Below are 24,808 nucleotides of genomic sequence, written 5' to 3' on the forward strand. Positions count from 1 at the left end.
ATAAAGACAGTTCTGGGCCATACACAACCCCAAAAGCATCATGTAATCTGGTTTAAAAGTCTATAAAACCATGCAAAAACAGAATTATGGTTTCATACAGTTTGAATTGTATTCCTTGACATGAATGAACGGTACAGACAGGTATGTGACATTCATTCTAACTGAAGGATAAAGTCAGTCAGTGATGAGAGGAGAAAGGCTAAGTGCTGCACAAAAGAGGGTCTGATTGAAGATGACGAGAAGCTTGACACTGGGAACCAGCTGGAGGGGGGAGGGCAGACAGGAGGAGGCTTTGGGGGGAATTTAGAGACAGAAGGGGGGAATAAGGACTTAAGGAGGTAGGATATCTTTAAAGACGCGACTTCCTCTCCTACTCGCAGACTCGTGGTAACAACCATATGTAGTGATCCCTCTGATTCCTGAAGCGCCTGTCGGGGTCTTCATCCATCAACAGCTCCAATCACTCTGTCGCATCACGTTTAATTAAGTAGTGCCAACGAATTAGGAGGGTGAATGAACCCTCAATTACAACTTAGGGACACACACACACACGCACACACACACACACACACACCACACACACACACACACACACACACACACACACACGCACACACACAATCCATCCCCCTGGCCCTGTATGGTGAGCAAAGGGATTGTGTGAATAATAAGACATTAGCTGCAGCGCTGCATTACTGAGGGACCCCTGCAGCTGTGCACTGATTTGGGAAGCAGACAAGAGGGAGGGCGGGGTGAGCATAATTAACAGTCACACTGATACTGTAAGTCACACACACATCAAAGGAATGCACACACAATCAATTCTCACAAAGAGACAGATGCACATCAGCTCAAGTGCAAATGCTAAAGCAGATGGGGCGGATGAGGGAATCAAGCCATTGTGCCAAATACACGGAAGTGTGGAACCCTGTGGGGGAGCCTGATGGTCAGCTGTGTGCGTTGATTTTACATTCCCTTTTAATGTACGTTCCAGACGTTGAAAGACGGAATGCAGACATGTTGGCCAGTTTACTGTCGTGTTCACGACATGTAATGTAATGTGCTGTGCACAACAATGTTTGTTATGCTAGAAGAAAAGCCCAGCAATATATTAACCCTAACTCTGTCCGTATAAGCACCCACGTACATATTTCCAACATTTCCAAGATGCCATGTCAGGAATTTTCTTTAACTGACAAGATTTTGGAGGTCACAAGTCAAATGTCAAGTTCAATGTAGGGTACTCTTTTTAGCCCCTGCATGTAAAAATGATATACATTACTTGTATAAATTGTATATAATTTGGTTAGACAGAGAAAAGTTTTTTTTTTACAGGCCCACATGATTTGGGTATGTATTTGGCTGGACTCATCTAATATGTAAATGGTAATTCTTATAAAAGATTACATGTCATTACACAATAGCTGATGATATCAAAGAATTTAAACCAAAATCCTCTGCGGTGTGTTTGTCTGTGCACAGTGTTTGTTTAAGCTAGGAGTATCAGCCTACACTCTTCTTGCTACTGATTTGGTCATTTGAGAGGCTGATGGTGTCAGATTCAACAGAAGGCTGCATGTGTTGCATGGAAGAGACTGGAGCTCGGTCCAAATTCATTTAAAAAAAAGCCTATTGTGCCTGCACGTGTTTACCCAAAGACCTTACAGGAAATTAATGAAATACCCAGCAGTTATCACTTGAGCTAAAAGCAGCTTTCACACACCCACGCCAGAATAATTCACATGACAGAATATAAATCCAGTAAACTCCAATTTCCACCATTAGGTGAACTGCACAATAACTCAGGCACAAAGTGTATTTGATTGTTTTGGTTTTTTTTATCAAATATTTCGATACGGTGGGATGTGTTGTGCCATGCAGTCCAGATGCCATTCAGCACACTTGCAGCCTGCAACTGTTACACGTTGCCCCAGGGATGTGTTGAATAACCCCAGCATACCAGTGCTGTGATTAAAACAGTTTTGGAACTGTGTTTTAAAATTCTGTGGGATTAGACAAATGGGATCTAAAATTAACTCAAACATTAATGACTGCACCAGCAATGGCGACACATGGCGAGAAACCCTGCATGAATCCCCAAAGTTCTGCTCACATCTCTGTGAAAATGCAGACGGATTTATTGTTGTTTTCTGTTCTCTCTATCCTTATTTCCGCACAAATGCCCGTGCATCACTGGCCTGACACATGCTTAACCATTAAGCTCCCCAGCATGGTCACAAACATGAACACCTTTGTTATTGTGAGGACTGACGGGTGGGGGAGAGCTGGGGTTCCATGCAAAAAAGACAAAGCAGCTATCCAACTACACATAGGCACCGTTTTAATCCAATTAAACGGTGCACACAGCTAACATTCATGTTAAAGATGCCAGACTAATGTGCGCCCCAACTGTGCAATTGTGCATGCTAATGTATCCATATCTATATGTCAGAGTGCACGGCTAACACGCTCTGCTCCGTGTCTAATCAGCCATATGTAAATCTTTTGTTCTCTACTGTGATTCATGACCAGACCGTAGAGGGGAAGCCCAGGATCTTTGTGTGATTACACAGAAGAATGTCTGTGAACCTGTTTACTGTTTGCCAACCATGACAATGACTGTTAAATACTAAATTTAAACATAGCTTTAATAAAGACAAAGCAGGTCTGTCCAGGTAGGTGAGGCACATCCCGACATGAATGCAGGTCAACAGAACAACCCAGTTGCCAGACAATGAAAACAGATATCCTCAAATGCAGTCTTCACCTGCCATGGAGGTAATACAGTGTAAAAGGTAACGCTGAGACTTAAATACAATGTTATGACAGGCATAATTTTAGCTCTCTTATCTAATGGCAACAGTGAAATTCAGAAGGATTTACCAGTTCTACTGCACAACACTCAAGATCCAAACTACAGTTCATAAGTAATTATGATCTACAAACTTCTCCAATTTAATATTTGATCAGTCACTGATAAATATTTGATTCCTAAAAGGAAGATTTATAAAATAAAATACAGAGAGAGAGATGCATGCATTTAGATGATTAGAACGAGCCTCAAATGTGGGTTCTTAGATGTAAGGAAGAATTATTTATCTTTTCCGTACTAACAAGGTGAAATATATTTTAACAGAGGGTTTGATGTGTTTATTAGCTCATGGTGCATTGAATTACTGGCTTACTACAATACAGCTTACACACACTGAACAGACCGCTCTCACCAGGCAGTGCAGCACATCACTAAACACCATCTGTTCTGCCGGTTCATTTTCTGTACCTCTCTGTTACAAATCAACACCTAAGTTCACAATTAAAGTAACCACGACTCCTTGTCGTTCCACGATGTCATCTCAGTCAAACCTTCACATCAATATCTTTTGGCTTCATCTCACCTGTGAAAAAGAAGCTTTTAATTTACAATTTACCACATGCACATAAAAGCATTAATGTCTCCTCTCCTCCTCCAAACACTGTCAGTGGCTCTGCAACTAAATTATTCTCCCATCAATGTGTTGGAGACCCTTACAAACTGATTATGTTGCATAGACATTAGACACACACTGGTGTTTTATACACTAGGTAATAGAAAATAGAAAGATAAGCATTTGACACAGTCCAAATTTTTAGTCCGATTTTTACAATTATCCATCAACAATTACAGACAAACACACAACATTACAGCACTTGCATGTGTAACTAACACCTCACAAGTAATAACGGTGTCAAGGCCGGATTTTTACATTTTAGTACCACACCTCAGTAGTGGCCAACGCACCAGGTCCATCATTAACAACACCAGAAACATGCCTGCCTTGACCATCTGCTGGTCCTCAAACAATATGTTTATTACTGTGTGTGTGTGTGTGTGTGTGTGTGTGTGTGTGTGAGAGAGAGAGAGAGAGAGTGAGAGAGTGAGAGAGAGTGAGAGAGAGAGAGAGAGAGAGAGAGAGAGAGAAAAAGAGAGAGATCATTTAAGACAGCTTCATCAAAGACCCTCCCCTCATCACACACACATACACATTATTAGACTATTCTCCTGCTGTGGTAAACCCACACACAGAGTACAGCACATTTCCTACCACACACAGTCAGTGGTAAAATGGCAACACACACACCAACAGGCATAAATAAAGACCTAATACACAAACACATGTATATATATGTGTGTGTATATGTTGGTCTATGTATTACCTCTGTATATTGACACTTCTACAAAGCGTGACAGAAAGTCTGACGTACTAAATCACGTTAAATTTCAGGATTACATGCAGTGATTTGATCATTACCAAGAGTGTGTCCAGCTGGAGCTCACGTGCACAGCCACTGCTCTAATGACTCCTGTGCTCAGCGACAGAGAAGCCACATCTGTTACCATACATTTGTTAACAACATTCACTTTAAGAATGCCTGATTTTTATATACACTCCCAAAGGTTGGCCCCTCCGCTACTAGCAACATGGCACACCACTGATACTACGAACCAGTATGGATGTGACTGGAAACAGCAGCTGCGAAACAGGCTTATCGGGCTATTCAGGACAGTCTGTCTAGCCGATCCGATGCAGACAGTGAAATTGTGGTGGGCTTTTGACTGGTGTGTCCAACAGAGGGAGCTAAAGCTATATGAAGTCTGAGGGCTCTGGCGACAGTCCTTCCATCTCAATCAGCCCTGTCTCCAGTGTTTTTGTGTGAACAAATCTCAAGTGTTTCTCAGTGACAGACATACTGAGATTACGTTACTATATGTGCAGGAATGAGAGAAAGCCCTGTTCTCATCTATGACAGCAGATGTTTGACCCTTATCTAATGAGCAGACCTAATGAGGCAGAACCAAGTGATAAGGTCCAGTTAACAAAGTGCAGGTTATCTTAAAAAAAAACAACAACAAAGGGGTTTTGGTTGGACACAGAAGGTGGGAGACTGAGGGAGGATGCAAGGGTGAGTGATGGACATCTACTCCTCTAAGGTGGCAGTTGAGTGATTCCAGCCCGCAACACATTCAAAAGGGATTTGCTATGTTAATGAAAGCGCACGGTCCTGTCAGGCTGAACTAATCTGTGCAGCACACACAAAGTTTGCCTTCTTCTACCCTGTGACTGAAGGTCACACTGTTAAACAGGCAGTAAGGGTATGAGTGTGTTGCACGTGTGCGTCTTCAGGTCATGAAGCAGAAAATCCCATGACTGTCTTGTTACAAAGGTGGCACGACCTCTGAAAGGGGGAGGAGCCTCATCATCGGTAAGCTTAAACAAGCCAGTTGCAGCATATGAGACCAGCAGAGAGAAAGGCAATGGCTTCTTTTTATTTTACAGTATTATCTGGTACACATACAGTATATGTATACATATATACTGTATGTGTGTGTGCGTGTATATACTGTATGTACAGCATATTCCCCACATTCTGTCTATGCATTCCATCATATGACAAGATACCTAATGTGTTCTTTTCTAAATCCAGGCTCACTGCACCAGATAAAGTGCTGTGTGTGTGAGAGAGGATCTTCCCCTGAGGGTACCTGGTCTAGGCGTGAAGCACGCCTGAGTAAATGACTGCAACAGTGCAAGAGGAGGGCACACCTGCCTTTGATGTCTCTGGGATGGAAGGATTCAGGAGAAGTTAAGGGGAAAATATTGATTGAACACCAGAGAGATGGTGAAGAATACTAAAAAGAGGAGAATGTAGTGCGGGGGGATATACTTTGAAGTTATGAGCCGAGGAAAGGCCTGCTTCCCTGGAGTAACAGCAGGGAAGGGCCCAGGTCACGGGGAGAAAAGGTGGGTGGGATCATGAGCTGGATGAAAGCGGAGCATATTCTGTCTCCGGTTTTGTGGTCCTCCGCTTGTGCTAAAAATCTGACAAACGTCCTTTGCGGACAACTTTGCTGCTCTTCAATGGCACGTCCATTCCCTCCCCAGACATTTTGGCAGCCAGGCCGGCAGCGATTATTAAAAGTAAAGCCTTCAGCATCTGCAGCACCAGCCCAGAACACCCTGCTGTCAAAGACTGTCTGTCCCAAGTAAAGGTCACCATGGTAACAGCTGAAGTGGTGCTAGACAGGGCCATCTGACAGGAGCAGAAGTAAATGTGGTGAAAAAAAAAAGATTGATGGCTTATTGTTGACCTGAAACTATAACTGAAAACTACATGAAAATGTCTCGTCAAACTAACAAAACAATTAAAAAACAAGAGAAATACCACCCTCAAAAAGAACAGGATGTGTTTTATCCTTTCAGAAACAAAATGGCGATTAATAGACACATACCTGAAAGACAGGGTATAATGGCTAGGACCCATTTATAGGATGGAAAGAACACTTTATCTTTCCTTCACATGCTGTGACCCCCCCTTACAGTTGCCAGGCTCTTCCTGTTCCATTGTGCTGAATTTTGGCTATACGTACAGGAAGTAGGTTCTTAGTTTCCTCTCTCCTTCCTATTGTTGTTAAGCACTGTAAAGACAGCAAATCTGGGGGGAGGGGGTGTCAATTCACACTGCTGTTTGCAAGTAACCAGGAAGGAACTCGAAGAGACCTTTGCCCTTGAAAAAAATTGCGTAGCTGTACTTCAAACACAAGGAGAACACAGATGGCGTGGAGGCAGCGCGTCACGTGCGTGTAACACAGCCACATGCAAAACATTAAAGCCGTCTGATTGGACACCTGATCCCAGCTGATTAATTGATCTGTTTCACCACTCATGAGGGGATGGAATAAATCATCAGCGACAGGGTCCTAATTATAACATATGTCGTGTCATCCAGCACTATTTTGAAGTCTATGGATTTTATATGGGACAATAGCTTTTGGAAGCGGTGGAGCTGTTTTGTTGGCTTGTGATGGCCCATTCATTCTTCACCACGTAATGACCAAAGTCCATTTTTGGAAATGAAAGGAAATGAACAGAAAGGTCAAAATGCTGCTGGCTCTGACACCTTGAGAAACTAGTTCCACTGGACAAACAGGTCCGTGTGAGGGAAGAAGAGATGAGGAGATTCAGGGAATGAAGCAGGGAGGCAGGTGTGAGAGCGCCGTCTGAAAGACTGATTTAAAGAGAGCAGAGTAACGACAACCAGGCATCATCCGATCAGCCCTCTGTTGCAGCAGGCGGGAGCGCGTGTTTGTCGGGATTGTACATCAGCTGCGGGAAAAAAAATGAGAAGAAAAAGAAGACAAAGGTGAGGAAAGGAGGCAGTCGGGAGAAACCTGCAGTGCTATGTTTCGCTGTCAGATGTCACTGTGAGTTTCAGAATCTGTCACATCTCCGAGGAGCAAAGGGAATACTGGAGGGAGTCGACGGAGAAGCAAAAAAGACTAGAACTGCAAGCCAGCAGTGTGAGGATTACATCCAAAGCCAAATCATTCACAACCTAAAAGCAATTAAATTAAAATAATGATTCAATAATTTCTCTTTTAATCACAGTCCTTGGCTCAGTATTACAATCTCTCTAAAATCCATATTAAATCCTGGAAGTGGAGTAGAACTATGGCTGATAAAGATCTATAGAGTAATATACAGAGGCCACAGCTGGACCCTTTAGATGTGGCCATTTTATCTATTCATGGTGGTTTAATGGAGTGTGACAATGTCAACTAACCTAAGAGGTTGATGAAAGGTCACCGCTCTGATGCAATTGGAGGTATCAATGCAAAAGGGAAAGCTTGGTGATAGAGCAGACATAAAAGAGTTATAATGAGCTTTACAGCACAAACGACAAAATAAGAGGAGATTAAATCTGTATGGAACTAAATCGGATCTAAGTAGCAACTCCTGCAGCTGCACACACAATGACAGACTCGGCTCAGTAAGAAGTCAGAAATACTGGGGAGATAAGGAAGGTGGAGTGTAGGACCTGTAACATGAGAGAGTGGTAGTCGTGCTGTGCCTTTGTCTGCTCTTTGATGATAGGGGAGACTTTTCCCACAGGGACAATCCCATCAAACAGGACCGACACGGAAAATAAACAGTCACCTCTCTTCCTGCCGTCTCCCTGTGAGCAGAGAATTCTGGGCACACGATTCAAAATGTGTTGTACTTTTGAATATTTCTCAACGCTCAGTATATGTGATTGGTCTTTTCACCATAACCTCCAACTTTAGCAACCGAAATCCCAGCACATCCTCTGTCATACCTGTTCAGACGACGGTAAGAGGCTGGGAGTGGAAGCTGATCAGACGTTGCTAAAAACAGGAAATCCAACAATTTCTCAGCCGCCAACTGTCACTGTTCCCATACACGCACACACACACACACACACACACAGAAATATCTTCCTGAATGACAAAGTTCATGCCTGTGGACTAAGCACAGAAGCATAAATAAACCACCGTACACTTGCATACGCAAGTGAAGCTAGCTTGGCTTGCTATAGAAATATTAATTCCTACTTAAACACTTTTTCTACTTGATGAATTTTGTGAATCTTCCTGGCAACAGTCTAATGGTTACAGAGCAGGCAAGTATGTATCGTTTTAAATACACACAAAGAACACGTTAAATACTGTAATCGTTTATTTCATGCTTGAAATGCATCCTTACCGTAACTGATTTTAATGGAGGCCTTTCACTTGATCCATTTGTCTAATTATATACATTAAACATTAATACATTTGTGAGGCTATTTGAACAATGTCTGAGTGCTGTGATTACTTTTCCACAAACAACCATGTTACAGTTTTTCTTAGACCCCACAGATCAATGAGATTAGCATTTTTTAGGTGTATAATTGTGTTAGTCAGTGATCTTTTTCATCCATACTTATTTGGCACACACTCCTTTGGTTTGGTAAAAGAAAACATGTTCTACAGTAATATCCCGAGACATGAAAGTTTTCTGGTCACACAGCACAGATTTTAATGGCAGGTTTAACACACAATATCTTAATCCTAATTCCTAATCCAGCCAGATTGTAATGATATGCAGACATAACCTAAATAAAATGTAGGTTACATACCCACTTAAAAGCTGACATGTAGCCACTCAGCTGGTATTATCCCCTCTCCAGAAGGCTGTCCAGGTCTTATGATTGACACAGATAACAGATATTCTGCTGTGGTGATATCAACATGTAAACATGCGCTCGCTGACTGGGACATGGTTAAATCTGTCTCTCTCAAACTGCCCATGTGTACAGTATATTAAGATGCGTTACTGTAGGAAATCCTGTCTTTCCTAGACATCTATTATGTTGCAAACTTTGCATCTGCCGTACAAAACAGTCTATAAACACAAATGTTGACTCAGGCCACAGAGGTTTGCTTTGTGGTGGCAAAATAAAGAGAGATAAAGTGAGGAGGCATTTGAATAAATCACCAGCTAAACATCTCTCCTAGCTCTCCGGATCATTTCCTTACACAAACCTACCAATAACAGCAATACAGCCTGAAAAGAAATGTGCCTTTCATCAAGTACAATGGGAGGTTTGATCTAAATAGGACAGAAGACAGGACGAAGGGGGGAAGGGGGTGGGGGTGGGACTAGAAAAGTCAGTCTGGACACACAAATGTGGTATAAAAAGACAAAAATAAGTATTAAAAGGCAGATAACAGAGGTGATAAAAGATGACAGCATGGCAACAAACAAACAGGAGATGCAGCAAAGAGAATAAAGTGCAAACACTGGAATGTGTGAGTTGGAAGGCAGGAAACATGGGATGATTGCCAATGTTCCACTATCAGCTCAGTTGACTCACCGAGCACTGCCACCACTGGCAGGAAGATAAAACACTACACGTGAGTAACAAACACGCCCAAACAAAGTGAACATAAATGACTACATTCCAGCCATAACGGCTGCTGAGATGTTTGTGAAAGTACCTGCTGTGATGATCGTAAATCTAAATGGGGTGGAAGCCACACACTCCTGACTTGTTCTCATCATTAGGTTTTCATTTTTTTCTATTAACCAGGTACCACAAGTAGATCAGATTTTGAACGTGCATGTTCCCCAAAAGGCAGGCGGAGAGGCGATTGATCTAAATGTTAATCCGCGTTGCACAATAATGTGGGTTTTGTTAGCTCCGCCTTCTGATATACTTGGGTCTGTAGACTGCTCTGCTGTTTAAAAAAAGATGCTGCAAACCGAATTTCCCTTCAAATTAACAATGAAATGAAAGGATCTGATCCCAGGGGGTCTGATAAAAGAAGCGTTGGAAAAAAAAACATGTCTCTTTCCTTCCCTCTTTTGTTATCTAGAGGCAAAAACCTGGTTCTATTTCTTTGTGACCATGTATGGTAGGAAAGATCGTTTTCTGAAATAAGGGGAAAACTCTACATCATCAAATAGATTTTCTAATAAGTCATCTGGTTAGCATACCCTTTGGTACTACACAGAGGTCAGAGATATGTTTGATGACTTCATGGTAGAAGTGAGCTGGAGATCTGCCACAGAGGCAAATCTAAGGAACAGCAACGTTTCAATCTTTTTCTTTGCTTCTCGGTATTTTCTTCGATTGGCTCGTCTTCTTATATTTCTTCATCATAATGTCTGCTTATCTGTGAGATGAGCTCGGAAAAAGTGCTGTCCTGAAGGGTGTTTCATAGCCGCATCTCAGCTTTCAGGAGCCAAACCTCCACCTTTCAGCTGCAAGTAGGAAAATGGAAACAGCTTTTGTTTGAAATAGGCTACATGAGTCATTAAACAACTATGGCAATGATATGAAAGAGATTGTAAGAGGCTATAACACAATCACTGTAGGCCAATCTGTCTCTCAAAAAGATGTTAGAGTTTTATGCTCTGGCTCCAAAGAACTTTCTCCTAATCTCCTCAAACAGTCGTATTCAAAAACACAATCCACCAAAACCGCCTCTCTGCTTTTCCTTGCGTCCTTCTCATGTGCACGCTGGCCTCCGTTCATTCAGTGGGACAGCAAACCTGTAACAGCTCATTTGTGGCTGCAGTGGCTTTTACTGTGGCACGTACATGAGGACGCGCAATCGACGCAGCTTCCAGCGTGGAGGTGTAATTGTGTCGGCGAGGCATTAAAAGGTCAAGCTCAGGCCACAGGCTCTTTGGACGCTGATGGCCACTAACTGTGGTTAAAAAGGCCAGAGGCTCTTTGTGTGTTTGACCTTAGCATGTGGTCAAAGCCAGTCACATCTGAGTCCAACTGGGAAAAATGACCAGAATAGTCCAAACTTACCTAAAGCCTAGTGAACAAGTAAAATTTCAGCCAATTTCAAGTGTAGCGTCAATGCTTAGCATTTTTTAAATAAGAAAAAGAACTACCGGTAAAAAAAAACTGCCAGAGGCAATGACATTGCTTATTCATGCTCTTTGGTGGCAAGTTCAGCCTTCAGAGAAAGTGTATTCCTGTAAGTATTCGCTGAACCGTTTCATACTGGCAAAATTGTGGAATACCAATGGAAAACATAGGGGGCGTGCAAAAAAATGGTTCAATCAAAGTGAACATGCAGAACAAAACATAGCTGTTACTAACACAGTACAGTATTGGTATACGTTCGTAAAGTATGATGAATCCTGAGCGCGATCAAAATGTTTTCACTTCTGTATTGGGATATCAAAACTGGGTCCGAGCATCCAGTGGTCGGAAATAACAGCGTGACAGCGAGGCGAGGCTCGATCGTCCAGCTGAAGGACACTTCCTTCTGGAGTCTGCCTGATAACACTGTTTACACTGGTCACCTCACAGAAAGCTCTCCATCCAAACCTACTGCACTACCAACCACTGGAACAAGAAAGTAGAAGACAGGCTGAAAAAAGGGCCCGCTCTATGGAAGTCCATGTTCTCTTCAATGCAGCCAAAAGGCAAACGGTGGCAAGGTTTAATAAAGCTGTGTATTTAAATGCCTAAGGAAAAGAAGCAGTTTAGAGAAAAGAAATTTCATTTGGGTTTGAAACTTCGTTTTTGCTCAGGCCTCAGGTTTGTGTGATAACTGTGTGATAACAAGGAGACAGTGTCAGCCCAGAGCTTTCAACCACTAAAAAGGAAAAGAACTGAACATTCTAAGTTTCAAGTTTTTGCCATAACATAAAACAAATATTTAGTGATTTAAAAAGTTTGTTACTCTAGTGTAATCATTTTACATATCTTTGGGCCAGTACATCAGCATTACCCACCATTATGATCCCTGACCTTTGAGCATCACTGAATGAGTTTGCATGCCTTAGCATCAGCCCAAACAGCATAATAAGGATGCGCAGCATTTCAGTGTCAGAACGCGTGTAAATTAAAACGTTAAGCAATACCAACAACCTTAAAATTAGCTAGTGGTCAAAGAAAAGATTAATGATCAAAATAATATGAAAGACACATTCATTTGTGTGCTAGAAGTAAAGACTGCATGCTAAAGAGACAATATATTCAGGTCAAAACCCTTTCCAGTTATCTATTATATGATGCATCACAGCATAAATCATGGGAGCTAGTCGACCCTTTTGAGAAGGAGGTGGAGAAAGCGAATGATTGGAGCACTTGTTGACTTCTGATTGTGCTTTGCTTATGAAGGGGAATGCAACACATTCCTATCTGCAATCACAGGACGTTCACGTTCGGCTCAGAAGGCACGTGCAGAATGTTCACAAGCATGAATTCCACATAGCTTAAGAGCACGGCTGAGGTGAGAGGGGAATTAATGAAGGCTTGGTACAAGAAGCTCATCCATGCTCATCCTGAGATAAAGCCAATCCTGAATGACTTTTTTTTAGCTACAGTAGGCAAACAAAGGGCAGGAATGGCCACAGAATCAATGAAAACGGTCCCCTGAGAAGCAGAGGCTCATTACAGTCTGTGGTCAACATGCTGTATGGATGAACAATGTGGCTTAATGGAGAACTTTATACTTTCAGAGAAAAAACCTGAAAATCGGTGACTGGGACTGACTGAGTGGTTGAGCCACTAAAGCACTCCACCACCAGCTGATCATTGCTATTGATAACTGCACAAAAAGAGAAGCTGCTTGTTAATAAGTATTTAAAATGACTTTAATGAATCTATCAGTTTGCTTTCAAAATGCTCAAGCTTGAAACATAACATACTGCAATAACTATGTTACTGACTGCAGAGGTTGCACAGGAATAATAGAAGTCAAAATAAAAACATATGCAACAAACTGCTATAGGTAACTGTTACCAACAGTGAGACAATTAAATCAAATCAAATCAAATCAAATCAATCTTTATTTATATGGCACTTTTCATACGCTAGGTAGCACAAAGTGCCTCACAAAGGATAAAAACAGCAAAGAGAACAACAGAATTAAGAAAAGGACAGAGACACACACATGCATACAACACACTTACACACACACCCACACACATAAACAAGCTGAGGCAAGCTGAGACATGGCTGGGCACCGAGACCTGAGGCGAAGGAGACGCCACCTTTGGAGGCCCACCAGGCCGAGGGAGGTCACGGTCCGTGACCACAGGTGGTACCGCCACAAAGACCACCCCGACCCGGACAGTCCGGAGGCTCCACACCAAAGCACAGAGCCCCCTAACCACCCAGTCCATGGTCGACAATGGGACAGCACCTCCAGCGGTAGACCGGAAACATCTCCCAGCCTGGCAGGCCCCCATGAGGAAACACCATGAGGAAACACTGGAGCTAAAAACCGAAGGACTGAAACAGTAAATGGGATAAAAGGTATAAAAGCTAAAAGCTGAGGAACTAAGAATTGGAGTAGTAAAACAGTACTAAGACTACAACAGACTAAAACAGTAAATGGGATAAAAGGTGTAAAGACTAAAAACTGGGAATAAGAACTGAGGGAGTAAAACAGTACTAAGACTAAAACAGACTAAAACAGTAAATGAGATGAAAGGTGTAAAGACTAAAAACTGAGAGACTAAGAACTGAGGGAGTAAAACAGTAAAAGTGTCAAGTAAAATAAGGATAAGACATAAAATAAATTTCAAATAATCAGAAAATCAATTAAAGGCTTGATTAAAAAGGTGTGTCTTGAGCCTCTTTTTAAAAATCTCAACAGTCTCTGCGGCCCTGAGGTTCTCCGGCAGGCTGTTCCACAGTCGGGGACCATAATAACTGAAGGCCGCTTCCCCGTGCGTTTTAGTGCTTACATGTGGAATGGTTAAAAGGCCGGTGTCGGAGGACCTCAGAGTCCGCGAGGGATGATAGAATAAAAGCAGGTCAGATAAATAAGTCGGGCCAAGACCATTAAGACATTTAAAAACTAGTAAAAGATACTTATAAAACAAGTATATCTCCTTTGTGATTGTGTACATCACTAGAAGCACCTGCTGGCAGAGGTAATTTAACCATCAGCAGGGGTTTTACAATGATCATCTTACAGTGAGGTGATTTCATTCTGAGCTTTGCTTGCGGGCCAGTTTTGTCATCTTTTTATCCAAAGAACCTGCATGAGAGCTGAAAGTGAGACGAGGGCAGGCCTCTCCCTGTGGTTGACATTACCTGAAGGCTTAGTCTGTAACATATCGTGTTAATACTCTGTCTAATGAATGCTCATGTTTAATATAGTGAGGTTTTTTTGTGTTGGAATGATAATTGTGGGAGTCAACAATGTCAGAAGGGTCTTTGAATAAACTCTCATATTTTGTTTAAAAACTTAAACCAATTGTTAAAAAAGTATTTTATCAGACACGCAGTTATTTCCACCAACAGGAAGTCAAGACTTACATTACATTAAATACAATTACAGCCTTGAAGTTGCAATTGTTGCATTTAATTTACTCAAGTAAGAACTTTAAAATGGCACTTTACATCTATAGTGACACCAATGGACATTTTAAAAACTGTTCATGCACTGACTGTACACCCAAAAGACATTTATAATGAACCATGAGTGGAGGAAATGATAAGCTTTATAAATATGAGACGTCCATGTTAGAAAACAATACTGCTGCACAGACCAGGTTAAAGAAAGGATTAGAAAACACTTCTCTGTGACTAACTCCTCTAGATGTTTGTATTTTTCTTCGATCGTATTTGTCAGATTGTTGCTTTCTTAATACTCAACATTATTTTTGCACTCCATGCCATCGTTCTGCCCTATGATAGCGCTGCTCCGTGCTCTCACTGTCATTACTCCTCTCATTCATCATCTGCCTCATTCTGTTTCTAGCTTGTTTTTTCCATCCTGCAGCTGCTCGATCAATATTCTCCCCACTGAAATACCAGGTGCTACTGCCAGTGTTCAAACCCACTCTCAGTGAGGAAACCCCAGAAAAGATGCAGGAACTTCCAGCCTGGGCTGGGGTTAGCGTTACATCCTGAAAAAGAAAGCCATCCACACCTCTGGAACATCTGTACAGTTACCATATGTGGAGGTGTGACAGACAGACACAAATGTGTAACTGAACATAAACCAGCGTTTTCAGTGATAGCGTGTGACCTTAGAGATCAAAGAAACACTGAGAATAGCAACAATTATGATGGCAGTATGCGCCATGACGTCAATATTCTGGAGAATTACTCCAGTTCTCAACACTTCCCTAAACATCAGGAAAAAAGATCATATGCTTGACCTTAAATGTCTCGGTTGCATCCCAGGTCATTCGTGTTTTACATTCGCGCTCATGATTGAAAGCAGCAGCACGGTTGCACATTGTTCCTCAAGGACACGGGGGCCGATAAGGCAAAGGGTCAAATGTGGATACATTGTTCACGCCGCCTTTGCTTGGTAACACTTGTCAGCTGATACCAGTTGTTAACTCCACTAGAGGCTAAGCAGCCTCTATTAGCTAACGTGGTGAAACTCCTGCCTCACTGGGGAAATTAAAGGGTTTTAGTTACATCCCCTGGGAAATCATTATGGGATGTCGCACACAAGCAGAATAGAGTCAATTTGAGTTTTAATCTACTTGGAGAAAAAGATGTCATGAATGTTTGACCTGTACCACGTTAGAAATATTACTTTGGTCCATCCAATTTATGTGTTTGATTGTTAATGAATATAAAATAAACCTGCATCCATCTTATGTACACAGTAAACAACATGTTCGAAGTCAGTCAAACTGGTTAAAAGCAAACCTCCATTCTTGTGGCACTAAAGGTTTCCTGAACTCACCACAGGAATGCATCTGCTGCAGTATTATTCTATTTTAACATAAACAACTGCAAAAATGCTATTAATAAACGCTGGTCCGGTCAGGCAGTCCAAATATCTTTTATTTATGAAACCAGTCTCGGCTCCGTAAAGGTGGTTTATCACTTTTTAAACAAAATTTCAAACAAAAGTGGAGCCGATTCTAAGACAAAAAAACAAACTCTGCTCCTGGCTAAGCCTTGGAAAAGTATTTCTCACTAAGAAAGGATTCAGTGCTGGCGCTCCTCCACTGCTCCTTGAAGAAAAAAAAATCTAGGAGGAAGGATGAATGGTCAGTAACAGAATGAATCAAGTTGGGGGGGACAACAGCACAGGTTCTGCTTTTGCACTTATCCTCATGCACATGTGGGGGCCAAACCCGCAGCCTAGCTCAACAAACAAGCTGTGACACGACAGGAACGGAAACAGCGTTCTTGTGCTCGTCAAGTGCACACCGGCAAACAATTTCATGTGCAAAGCCGAGAGCGAGGCAACACAAAACAGAACTGAGCTGAGAGCTAACAAATAAGGGAATTTAGGGAAGCAGAGGTGGGACAATGCGAGTTCCAGCCAGCCTAATTTATTAAGGCTTTCAAAAGAAGAAAGTGCAGATTGATGGTATCAGTCTCCCATTCATCTTCTGTGACCTGCAGTGGATCCAGCTCTCAGTCACACAAGGCCAGAGGTCAGACAGCACTGCTGGGGCAGCAGACAGGTCAGCTTCTCTGTTCAAGTGCCTATAAAGATGCGTGCAGATGCTGGGAATATTCTATAGGTTCACCCAAGAAGTTAAAAATAAACCTCAACAAAGAACAAATTCATGATATTGTGGGATGGACAATTGTATAGATGGGAATTTGCTGCAATGTGTGTAAAACTACAATCCTAACCTTTAGAATCTTTAGAGAATTGAAAACCTTTATACAAGTCTGAATTAAAAGGTCATGCCTCCGAGCCACTACATTCACACAAATACTGTATAAGGTTATAGTGAAGCAAATCATTTTAAAAAATACGACTGAGCACACGCACGCACACGCACACACGCACGCGTGTGTGTGTGTGTGTGCGTGCGTGCGTGCGTGCGTGCGTGCGTGCGTGTGTGTGTGTGTGGTACGGTATCTGACACTTGGTCAGGACTTGAGGGTTAGACTGTCTCTGCCTCCAGAAGGGCGGAGTCTCCATGGGCAGTGTGGTTTAATGGAATCATTCGAGAAATGAGAAAACAGATTTCTAAGATTCTACTACCGAGCTGCCGCTGTCATCAGGCCAGCTGCGCACATATTACTGGGCCACAGCTATGATCAACACACTATCAACACTCAAGAGGCCTGAATTGTAAAGAATGTTAAGTCAGAGCGCTGAGACATGATGCGAGCCTCTGAGTGTTATATTAGATTACAGGTCAGGTTAAGGTTATATCCATGTCATTGTTCCACCCCAAGCGTTTGGGATTCCACACATAATACTGCATAAAAAGGGTCATTGAGAACATCTTGGGTGTGTTGACAGACAGCAAAACTGCTTAATTGATGTGGAAAAATTCCACCAAGTGTTTAAAACCCAGGTTAAGAAGATTTCAATGATATTTGAAGTCCAAATGTGGGCACTTCACTCACATATTTTTCTGTAAAATCATCATAAAAACTGTCTCCGTATAAACGATCTTAAGGTAACGGTAAGGTAAATGTTTACTGTGTCAACACGGCTCTCCTGTATGAAGTCCTTATCAGTTAAACGTCTAGTGGGTTTCTGTTAGTGCCCGAAGAAGTAACTGATTGCACTTCATTTTCATTTTTTTCATATTAGAGAATGCATCCATCATTTCTAAGGAAATAAACTCCTCTTGTGATGTTCCAAAATCCCAGAGAAAAGCGATTAAATCCACAAAAAAAGATCTATTTTCACAGCAACAAAGTAAAACAAAAGGCAGGTGAACCGAGTAAGGCTTGCCTGGAAGTGTGTGTTGATCCTGAGAATGTTCTTTGGGGAACTAACAGTTGCACATGGACAACGTTGGACCAGGCCTTTGAGTAGAATTAGCCTTTGTTTTCCTTACTAAACGAATTGGGAAACACTGTTTCATGTAGTGACTGCAAGATATTTCAGGTCTCAAGAATGCACAATTTCTGCCAATAGAATTCATCGCCATGACAGCAAAAACAAACCCTGCAAGTGTTGCGGCATCCAATAGTTTTTAGATTAAATAATCATTACTCACCTCTCTCATTCCGGATCTGTGTTTCGCTAATGACATCACTCTAAAATTGCTAACACTAACTTTAAAGAAAGAAACACTTGGCTGAAGACCTACGATGTGATGTCTCCCAGACACACGTTAGTGATAACTATATGGCGGGGGAGCGATTTATCCAGGGTTTTTTAAACCAGTTATGCCTCAGGAGGATTTAAATGTAGTCCTGACTCGCCTTCTCTTTGCATCCCTCTATCCTTTTGGTTTCAGGCTACGCAGGTTCATGTGGAGCAGCTCACTGGGGAGAAGCTAAGAACTCTTACAGAAGAGCGAACTCCTCGCTGTCCACAACACAAGCTGGAAAACACTTTGTGGTCTAAGCAGCACCATAAAGAAGGTGGGCTGGGTTTTATTCCTCCCTCCCCATATTCCAGCGGGGCACATAAGAGAATAAACTGCGGGGGGTGGGGGTGCTTGGCCCGTTCTCCTGAAAGCTTGGGACAACCTGCAACGCTTATGTTGGCTGTTTGCTGTGCGCAGCCTCGCCCTCCAGCAGCGGCGGGGATTGAGAGATCCCTCTCCTCGTGGTGGAGCCGATAGGTCATGGTGCATTCCAGACATTTTCTGTCTGTTGTTTTTCCACTGGGAAGGTTCGGAATGAGCCTGCTGCAGCAACAAAGAATCCCGTTTATCTTTGATCTGCACATCACATCTGAGGAGATCCAGATACCAACTAAAACAATTGACTTCAGAACTCCACAGAACAGACCATATTTCAAATAATGTTAGAACAACAGGCTCTATAGCTCTCCAATATCATATTTACATATTGCTTTTGGTACAGTCTCTAAAGAAGATGATATTTACAATGTCTTCTGCCCTCAGGTTGTTTGAGATGATGGTGTTTGTGTCTCTTTATGCTCCTGATTGATGAATGTGTTAAGACAGGGATTGAATTCTCAAGATAAACAACGAACAGATGAGGAAAAATGCCTAATAATGACTTTAATCCACCTGCTTATTTAAAAATCTACCCGCTCATTTAGAAATGGTCACCTGATCACCGTGCAGCTCGGTAACTCTGCCTTTTGATATCTGTGAGCAATTCTCCCAGCAAAGATCAGAAGAACTGAAAACACTGATAACAACATCCTTTTATATCTTTAGGGCAAATTCAGTTCTAACTGGGGACTGTGGGGATTTTAGAATGTGTCCTGGGGTGGAGCATGTGGTGTGTTTGGTCAGCAAATCGTCCCAGTGCTTCGCTGGGCACTGCTGCTCACTGCACACACCATTTCTCTGGAAGGTCGTATACGGAAATGCATCATCAGGAACTCAGAACTATACATTCAAATGACATGAGATATTTAATGGCTTTTAAAATACAGAGCATGAGGCCATTGCAAGTTAAAACCACAGTTTTTAGTGCTACACTAAGCACATATTCTGGGCAGATACAGAGATTGCGTTCCCTTTGTGGCAGGACAGACAGGATGGCAGCCCAGCTTGAGGTTGGCACAATCTCCCTCCCGCTTCATTACTGAAAGGTCAAGTCCCTGGTGGGCATGGAAAACACATCTCCCTTCTACAAACTATATGGATAGTCAGACCAGTAAGGTTTTGATTTAAAGAGCACAAAATCTCATAACCTAAATTTACAGTGTTTTAAAAGAAGCTGCCGTCAGCCACAAGCTGGGGATTGTAAGAGTGTGGCAGTGTAATCAATATGTGTCATGAACTGGAACCATAGCCAATAAAACACAGCTGATGCCAGTACAACGTCATGCTTGAGTCACTTGAGAGAGCAAAGAAAGCAGATTACTGGTATGCAAGTTGAAGGGATGATTACCCTAAGCTATTTCATGATGCAGTGCTGGCCCTTAAAATTATCAGTAGTTTTTGCTAATCTGATCTGATTTAGTTACCTCTCTGTAACAGGAAGATATACTTCAAGGTTCCAAACTCACTAGTGTTTGGACTCACAAGGGAATAAAAAGTATATCTACCAGCGCTTTCAGGGTGCAATCATTTAAATATTCATACATCCTCATATAAGACCAGACAGGATGTGGAGATCTGTAATAAAAACCCAGACAGTATCTATAAAAGTATATTGCTGAACACAAATGAAGAGCGGCTTTGAGGTTTGTGCTTAATAAATGGAAAGAACTACCTTAACAACCCACAGAGAGACGCCAGCTAAAAGCAAATGGACGAAAAGAGTGCAGAGAGTGCATATAGAGTTGGAAGACGTATATGAAAGCAACACAAAAATCTGAAGCTCCACTATGCTCTGAGGCACACCCATGAAATATTTATGACCTTACACATTCTAACCACCACCAGTCCTAAACTCAACTCTGCAGCAGATACGGTGGACGGGTCGCTCCGAGGTTCAAAATTCTTCTTGTGCAGATCCTATTACAGCGCTAACCAGCAGCTACAAAGGTCCTTCAGTAATCACTCCAAATCCCTTATGTCCCTGAAAGCCCTTAATGCACAATGTGACTCTACATTGATTAAATATGTGGCTCTAGTTAACAATAGACTGGACTCACTGGGTGAGCCAAGTACACACACTTCCTTCACGAGTTGATGGTGGGAGTCACCGAGTGCTGTAACGCATGAGTCAGGACCAGCGGATCCCTGTCCCCTTTGTGGAGCGGTCTTACCTCAGTTTACCCTGTAGACAAACACACTGGGATTTCCAGGAGGCTCGCTTCCCATCAGGTCCTACGAAGCTGCTGGCCACCATGGTCGACCAGAAGCCTTGCACTGCTGTAGACCTCAGTAATTTAACTTTCATTCCATGTCACTAACCGCAAAAACCCACCACAGATAATAAAACGAGCTTTTGATGAGTGCCAGAGGTTCAATCATTAACGTCTCATTAATGCCAATTAACAGACTACTGATTTGCCTCAATGAAGGAATAAAACAAATTTAATATGCAACCTTGAAAAACAAATGAAGAGCAGGAAAAGTCATACATGGAATAAAAATAACCTCGTATAACAAAACTCAGCCACTTTTTAAACCATCAAAAACGTGCAGTGCTGCTGTGTAAATGTTTGCTGAATGGGTGCAGGCAAAACAGGCACAATGACCAACCAACCAAACGGGGGTCTGGCAGTTACCCAGCAAACACCAGCCGCGGACTCAAAATGACGTTTAATCAGGGGGTTTACACAGCAAACAGAGAAGAAAACCAGAGAAAGACGGAGGGAGCCAATGAATTACTGAGCAGACATATCTCTCCTTCCTCCCTGCAGGAGATAATGGGGACCATCCGTCTTCCCGCCCTCCTTTTTGCCCCATATTTTGGCTAGACATCTGCATCCAGGTCAGCTGAGGAACGCCAAAGGCTCCTCACGTTAGATGTGATGTGTAGAATATTGTTAACAGGGATTACCAAGATTGTGGGATAAGCCACTTATTCTCTTGCATTTAGTGATCAAGAGGCATAAAAACAGATTCTTAGTTAACATTCATTTAAAGAGAGGTTCATAACATGGGAGAGTGCAGCACTGATGTGTCCAAAGATAACAACGTGACTGTAAATTGCAGTAGTTTCAGACAGTACTGTAAATCAGAAGAAGGATGGATGTGATTAAAACTACATCATGTGAAGAAACACAGCAGATATAACCGGTGTTTAAAATAATCTATCTCGAGAGACCAGTTTCTTACAACCACCAGAACAACCATAAAGGCACGCAGGCCGTCCGTGCTGATGCTCCACTTTCATCAAGTCGAGCTGCTGGATTGTGTAAAAGTCACACCGCTGCTAAACTGCTTAAGAAAACATGCGTGAGGCATCAATTCGTCTCCATGAATAAATAACGTTTTTTCAGAAACCATCACTCGCTCCTACTGGAACAGTCTTTCATGCTAAACACCAAAATGTTGCTCTCGCTGCTTTGAGAAGCCTCTGAGAAGAGTTGATCAAGAAAAATGTAATATCTGCACGACTTCCAGGAGCTCGTCTCTGTCCAGTCACACAGGGCGTCTGTTGTATCTGGAGACAGGATGCAACAATGGGGCAAGCGGAGGGCATCGCGGCGAGGTGAAGAGTTCACAGCAGCAGCAGCATAAAAGAATAAGAACTGAGAATGAAAATAAAAGGACGGCTTGTGTAGAAATATGTGGAAAGGCACTCCACTCCTTTGATCAGGGGGGGGAGAAATGGAGGCTCCTTGAGGCAGTGAAAGGCAAAATTACAGAATAGAGACAGAAGTCAACATATTTAGAGACGTCACTACCAGGACTCTGATATTGGAGTATGTGACGGGCAGTGTGCAAGAGGCGGAAAGTCGGTGATACGGACCGATTTAGGAACACCCCCTGGAAAAAAGGACTATCCCACGAGGAACCTTAAATCAATGGCTCTATTCCTAATTCCATGATAAGCCCAACAACTTAAACAGATGCATGAAAACCTTCACATCCCCTCTGGGTCAGCTGTTGTTTTCAAGATTCCGACACGTGTACTTGCAGACACTGGTGGTTTCTGCAGAATTGGAAACCCTTAAGGTCAAATCTTCAGCGGGTCATTAATTAACATGACGTTAACGAGGCTCCACAAATTTAGTCATATAAGAGCCACTCGATTAAAAGCTATGCAGTTGACAATGGGTTGCATTGAACTGACATAAAAACACAAGAAAAGCTTTGTGAAGTGAGGAACAATCGCTCTTGTATTCACGTTGCACATAAGACTCAATGGGGGTTTAATGGGGGGGGGGGGGTTAAATGCAAAGTTCATGTTTAACACCAAATGCAAGGAAACAGTAATGTACAAATTCCAATTTCTCATTTTATTTCCACAAAGTGTTCCTTCTATCCGGTTTTGCATCCAGTATTTTAATAACCAGAGGTAAACGTTTCTTTAATATACAGTTGAAACAAGCTGGAAGAAAATATATTTAAATAATGCAAAAAGCACTGGGCATGTAAACAAGAATAGTGGCTCTTGTAAACACATAAAAGATGTCCTATTGCTGGACATATGTGTAGAAATATCACCAGAATTGATGAAGATCCTAAGTCCTAATAAGGTAGATGCCGAAAAATCCATTTGGCATCTCTCAGTAAATGTCTGCATGTTCTTTCCTGATCAACTTTTCTCTTGACCTTTTCACGGTGCTGATTCAGACAGCAGGGCAGCCTCTACCTCAGGTTAAACAAGACCACACATTTACATTAAAATAAGCCCTAAAAGAGGGACTGAACCTTTGCTGAAGGGAGACAAACAGGGCCACAACAGCGGCATGGGTGTGTCGGCTCAGCTGTTCAGGCAGATCTCTATCGGATCGTATACGTGGAGTTTGACCGTGATCTGTTTAATGTCACAACAATGAAAACAGTTTGACATCGGTGAAACAGAAATAAAGTCATAAATTGGCCAGTGGAGTTTAGTTTATCAAGTCCAGGGAACTACAGAAGTTCAGGAACGGAAAAGACTTATAACAGCTCCACCAAAGATAGTGTTTTTAATACGAAGCACATTTGCAAAATAGGGCGGTGGTTCTACGTTCATCATACATGTGTTAAAAGCGAACAACAGGAAATCGTTGCTCCTTTGTATGTCAACTTACCTTCAGAGAGCTCCAGCTCCAGCTCCGCCAGCTTCTCCCGTACCTCCGCCGGCAGGCTCACACCGACAGCCGGCGTGGAATCCAACATCATCGTTAGCAGCCCGGTGGAGGTTCTTTCAGCCATGGTGGTCCAGAAAGATCCACGGAAAGCTCCGCCGAGTGGCAGGTGAGGAAGAAGACACGAGTAGACAGGTTCAAATGGGATTGAAAACAATCCCTCCTCAGTTGATTTCGGCTAAGGAGGGCGAGCAGGGTGTCGCTGTCTCTCCCGTCTTGCTGCAACGTCGTACAGATGTGTGAGAAAGCTTCCCAGGCGTCATGACAAGGCTAGCTGCGGGGCTAGCGGACACACCTGGCCGTGCGTTTCCAGGGAGTGTGCAGGGACCGGGTCCTGTCTTCGTCGCAGTGCTCGCTGACAGTCCCTGGGCGGCGCGCTCGCTGTCCTGGGCTGACTGTCGTCGGCCGCTTCACTCCAACTGTGGAGGGAACTCATTCAACTCCAGGCTCGCCTCCCACGGCGCAGTCGCCATTGCATCATAGCAACAGCAGCCCTGGCCGCGCACGCCCACGAGACCCTTTCTCGTGTTTGTGTGTGCGCTCGCGCGTAAAGCGCTGCTGTGGCGCACGGCTGCCCCCTACCGTCACAACTGCCACAGTGCCGCCGCGTGGCGAATAACACCGAGCGCGTCTGTTCGGTGGGACACGGGTCCGTCATAAACTCCAGTCTGGGGAATAATATCCCAACCAGTGACGTGCGGCGAGGGTCATGGCTGGTGAGGCACTGACTCCTCAAGAGTCACATTTACGATTGTAAGAACTGAAAAAAGCATCTTATTTCACCATTTTTCCAACAGCACACAACTACTGATAATGCTTCATATCCCATCAGCATTCCTCTTTCAATTACACTCACAAACCAACACAAACATATACACAGGAACATATTTGTCCTATAAAGAACTTTCTTTTATAGCTATGGATAGAGCACCC

General features: G+C 42.8%; 1 protein-coding gene across 7 annotated transcripts in view; it reads right to left on the reverse strand.

Annotated features, from left to right (window-relative positions):
• Nucleotides 1–24,403, reverse strand: part of dip2a (disco-interacting protein 2 homolog A) — a 49,233-nt gene extending 24,830 nt beyond the window's left edge. For 3 of the 7 annotated variants that reach the window (XM_057027632.1, XM_057027609.1, XM_057027592.1), the window contains exon 1: nucleotides 23,819–24,403. In XM_057027632.1, the coding sequence (XP_056883612.1) occupies nucleotides 23,819–23,942 (124 nt within the window). In that variant the 5' untranslated portion in view covers nucleotides 23,943–24,403. The remainder of the gene's footprint in view (nucleotides 1–23,818) is intronic. The other 4 variants (XM_057027617.1, XM_057027583.1, XM_057027624.1 and 1 more) reach the window with 2 other exon arrangements.
• Between the last annotated feature and the right edge of the window lie 405 nt (nucleotides 24,404–24,808).

Source organism: Takifugu flavidus, chromosome 1 (genome assembly GCF_003711565.1).
Source record: "Takifugu flavidus isolate HTHZ2018 chromosome 1, ASM371156v2, whole genome shotgun sequence".
In the NCBI taxonomy this organism is placed as follows: domain Eukaryota; kingdom Metazoa; phylum Chordata; class Actinopteri; order Tetraodontiformes; family Tetraodontidae; genus Takifugu; species Takifugu flavidus.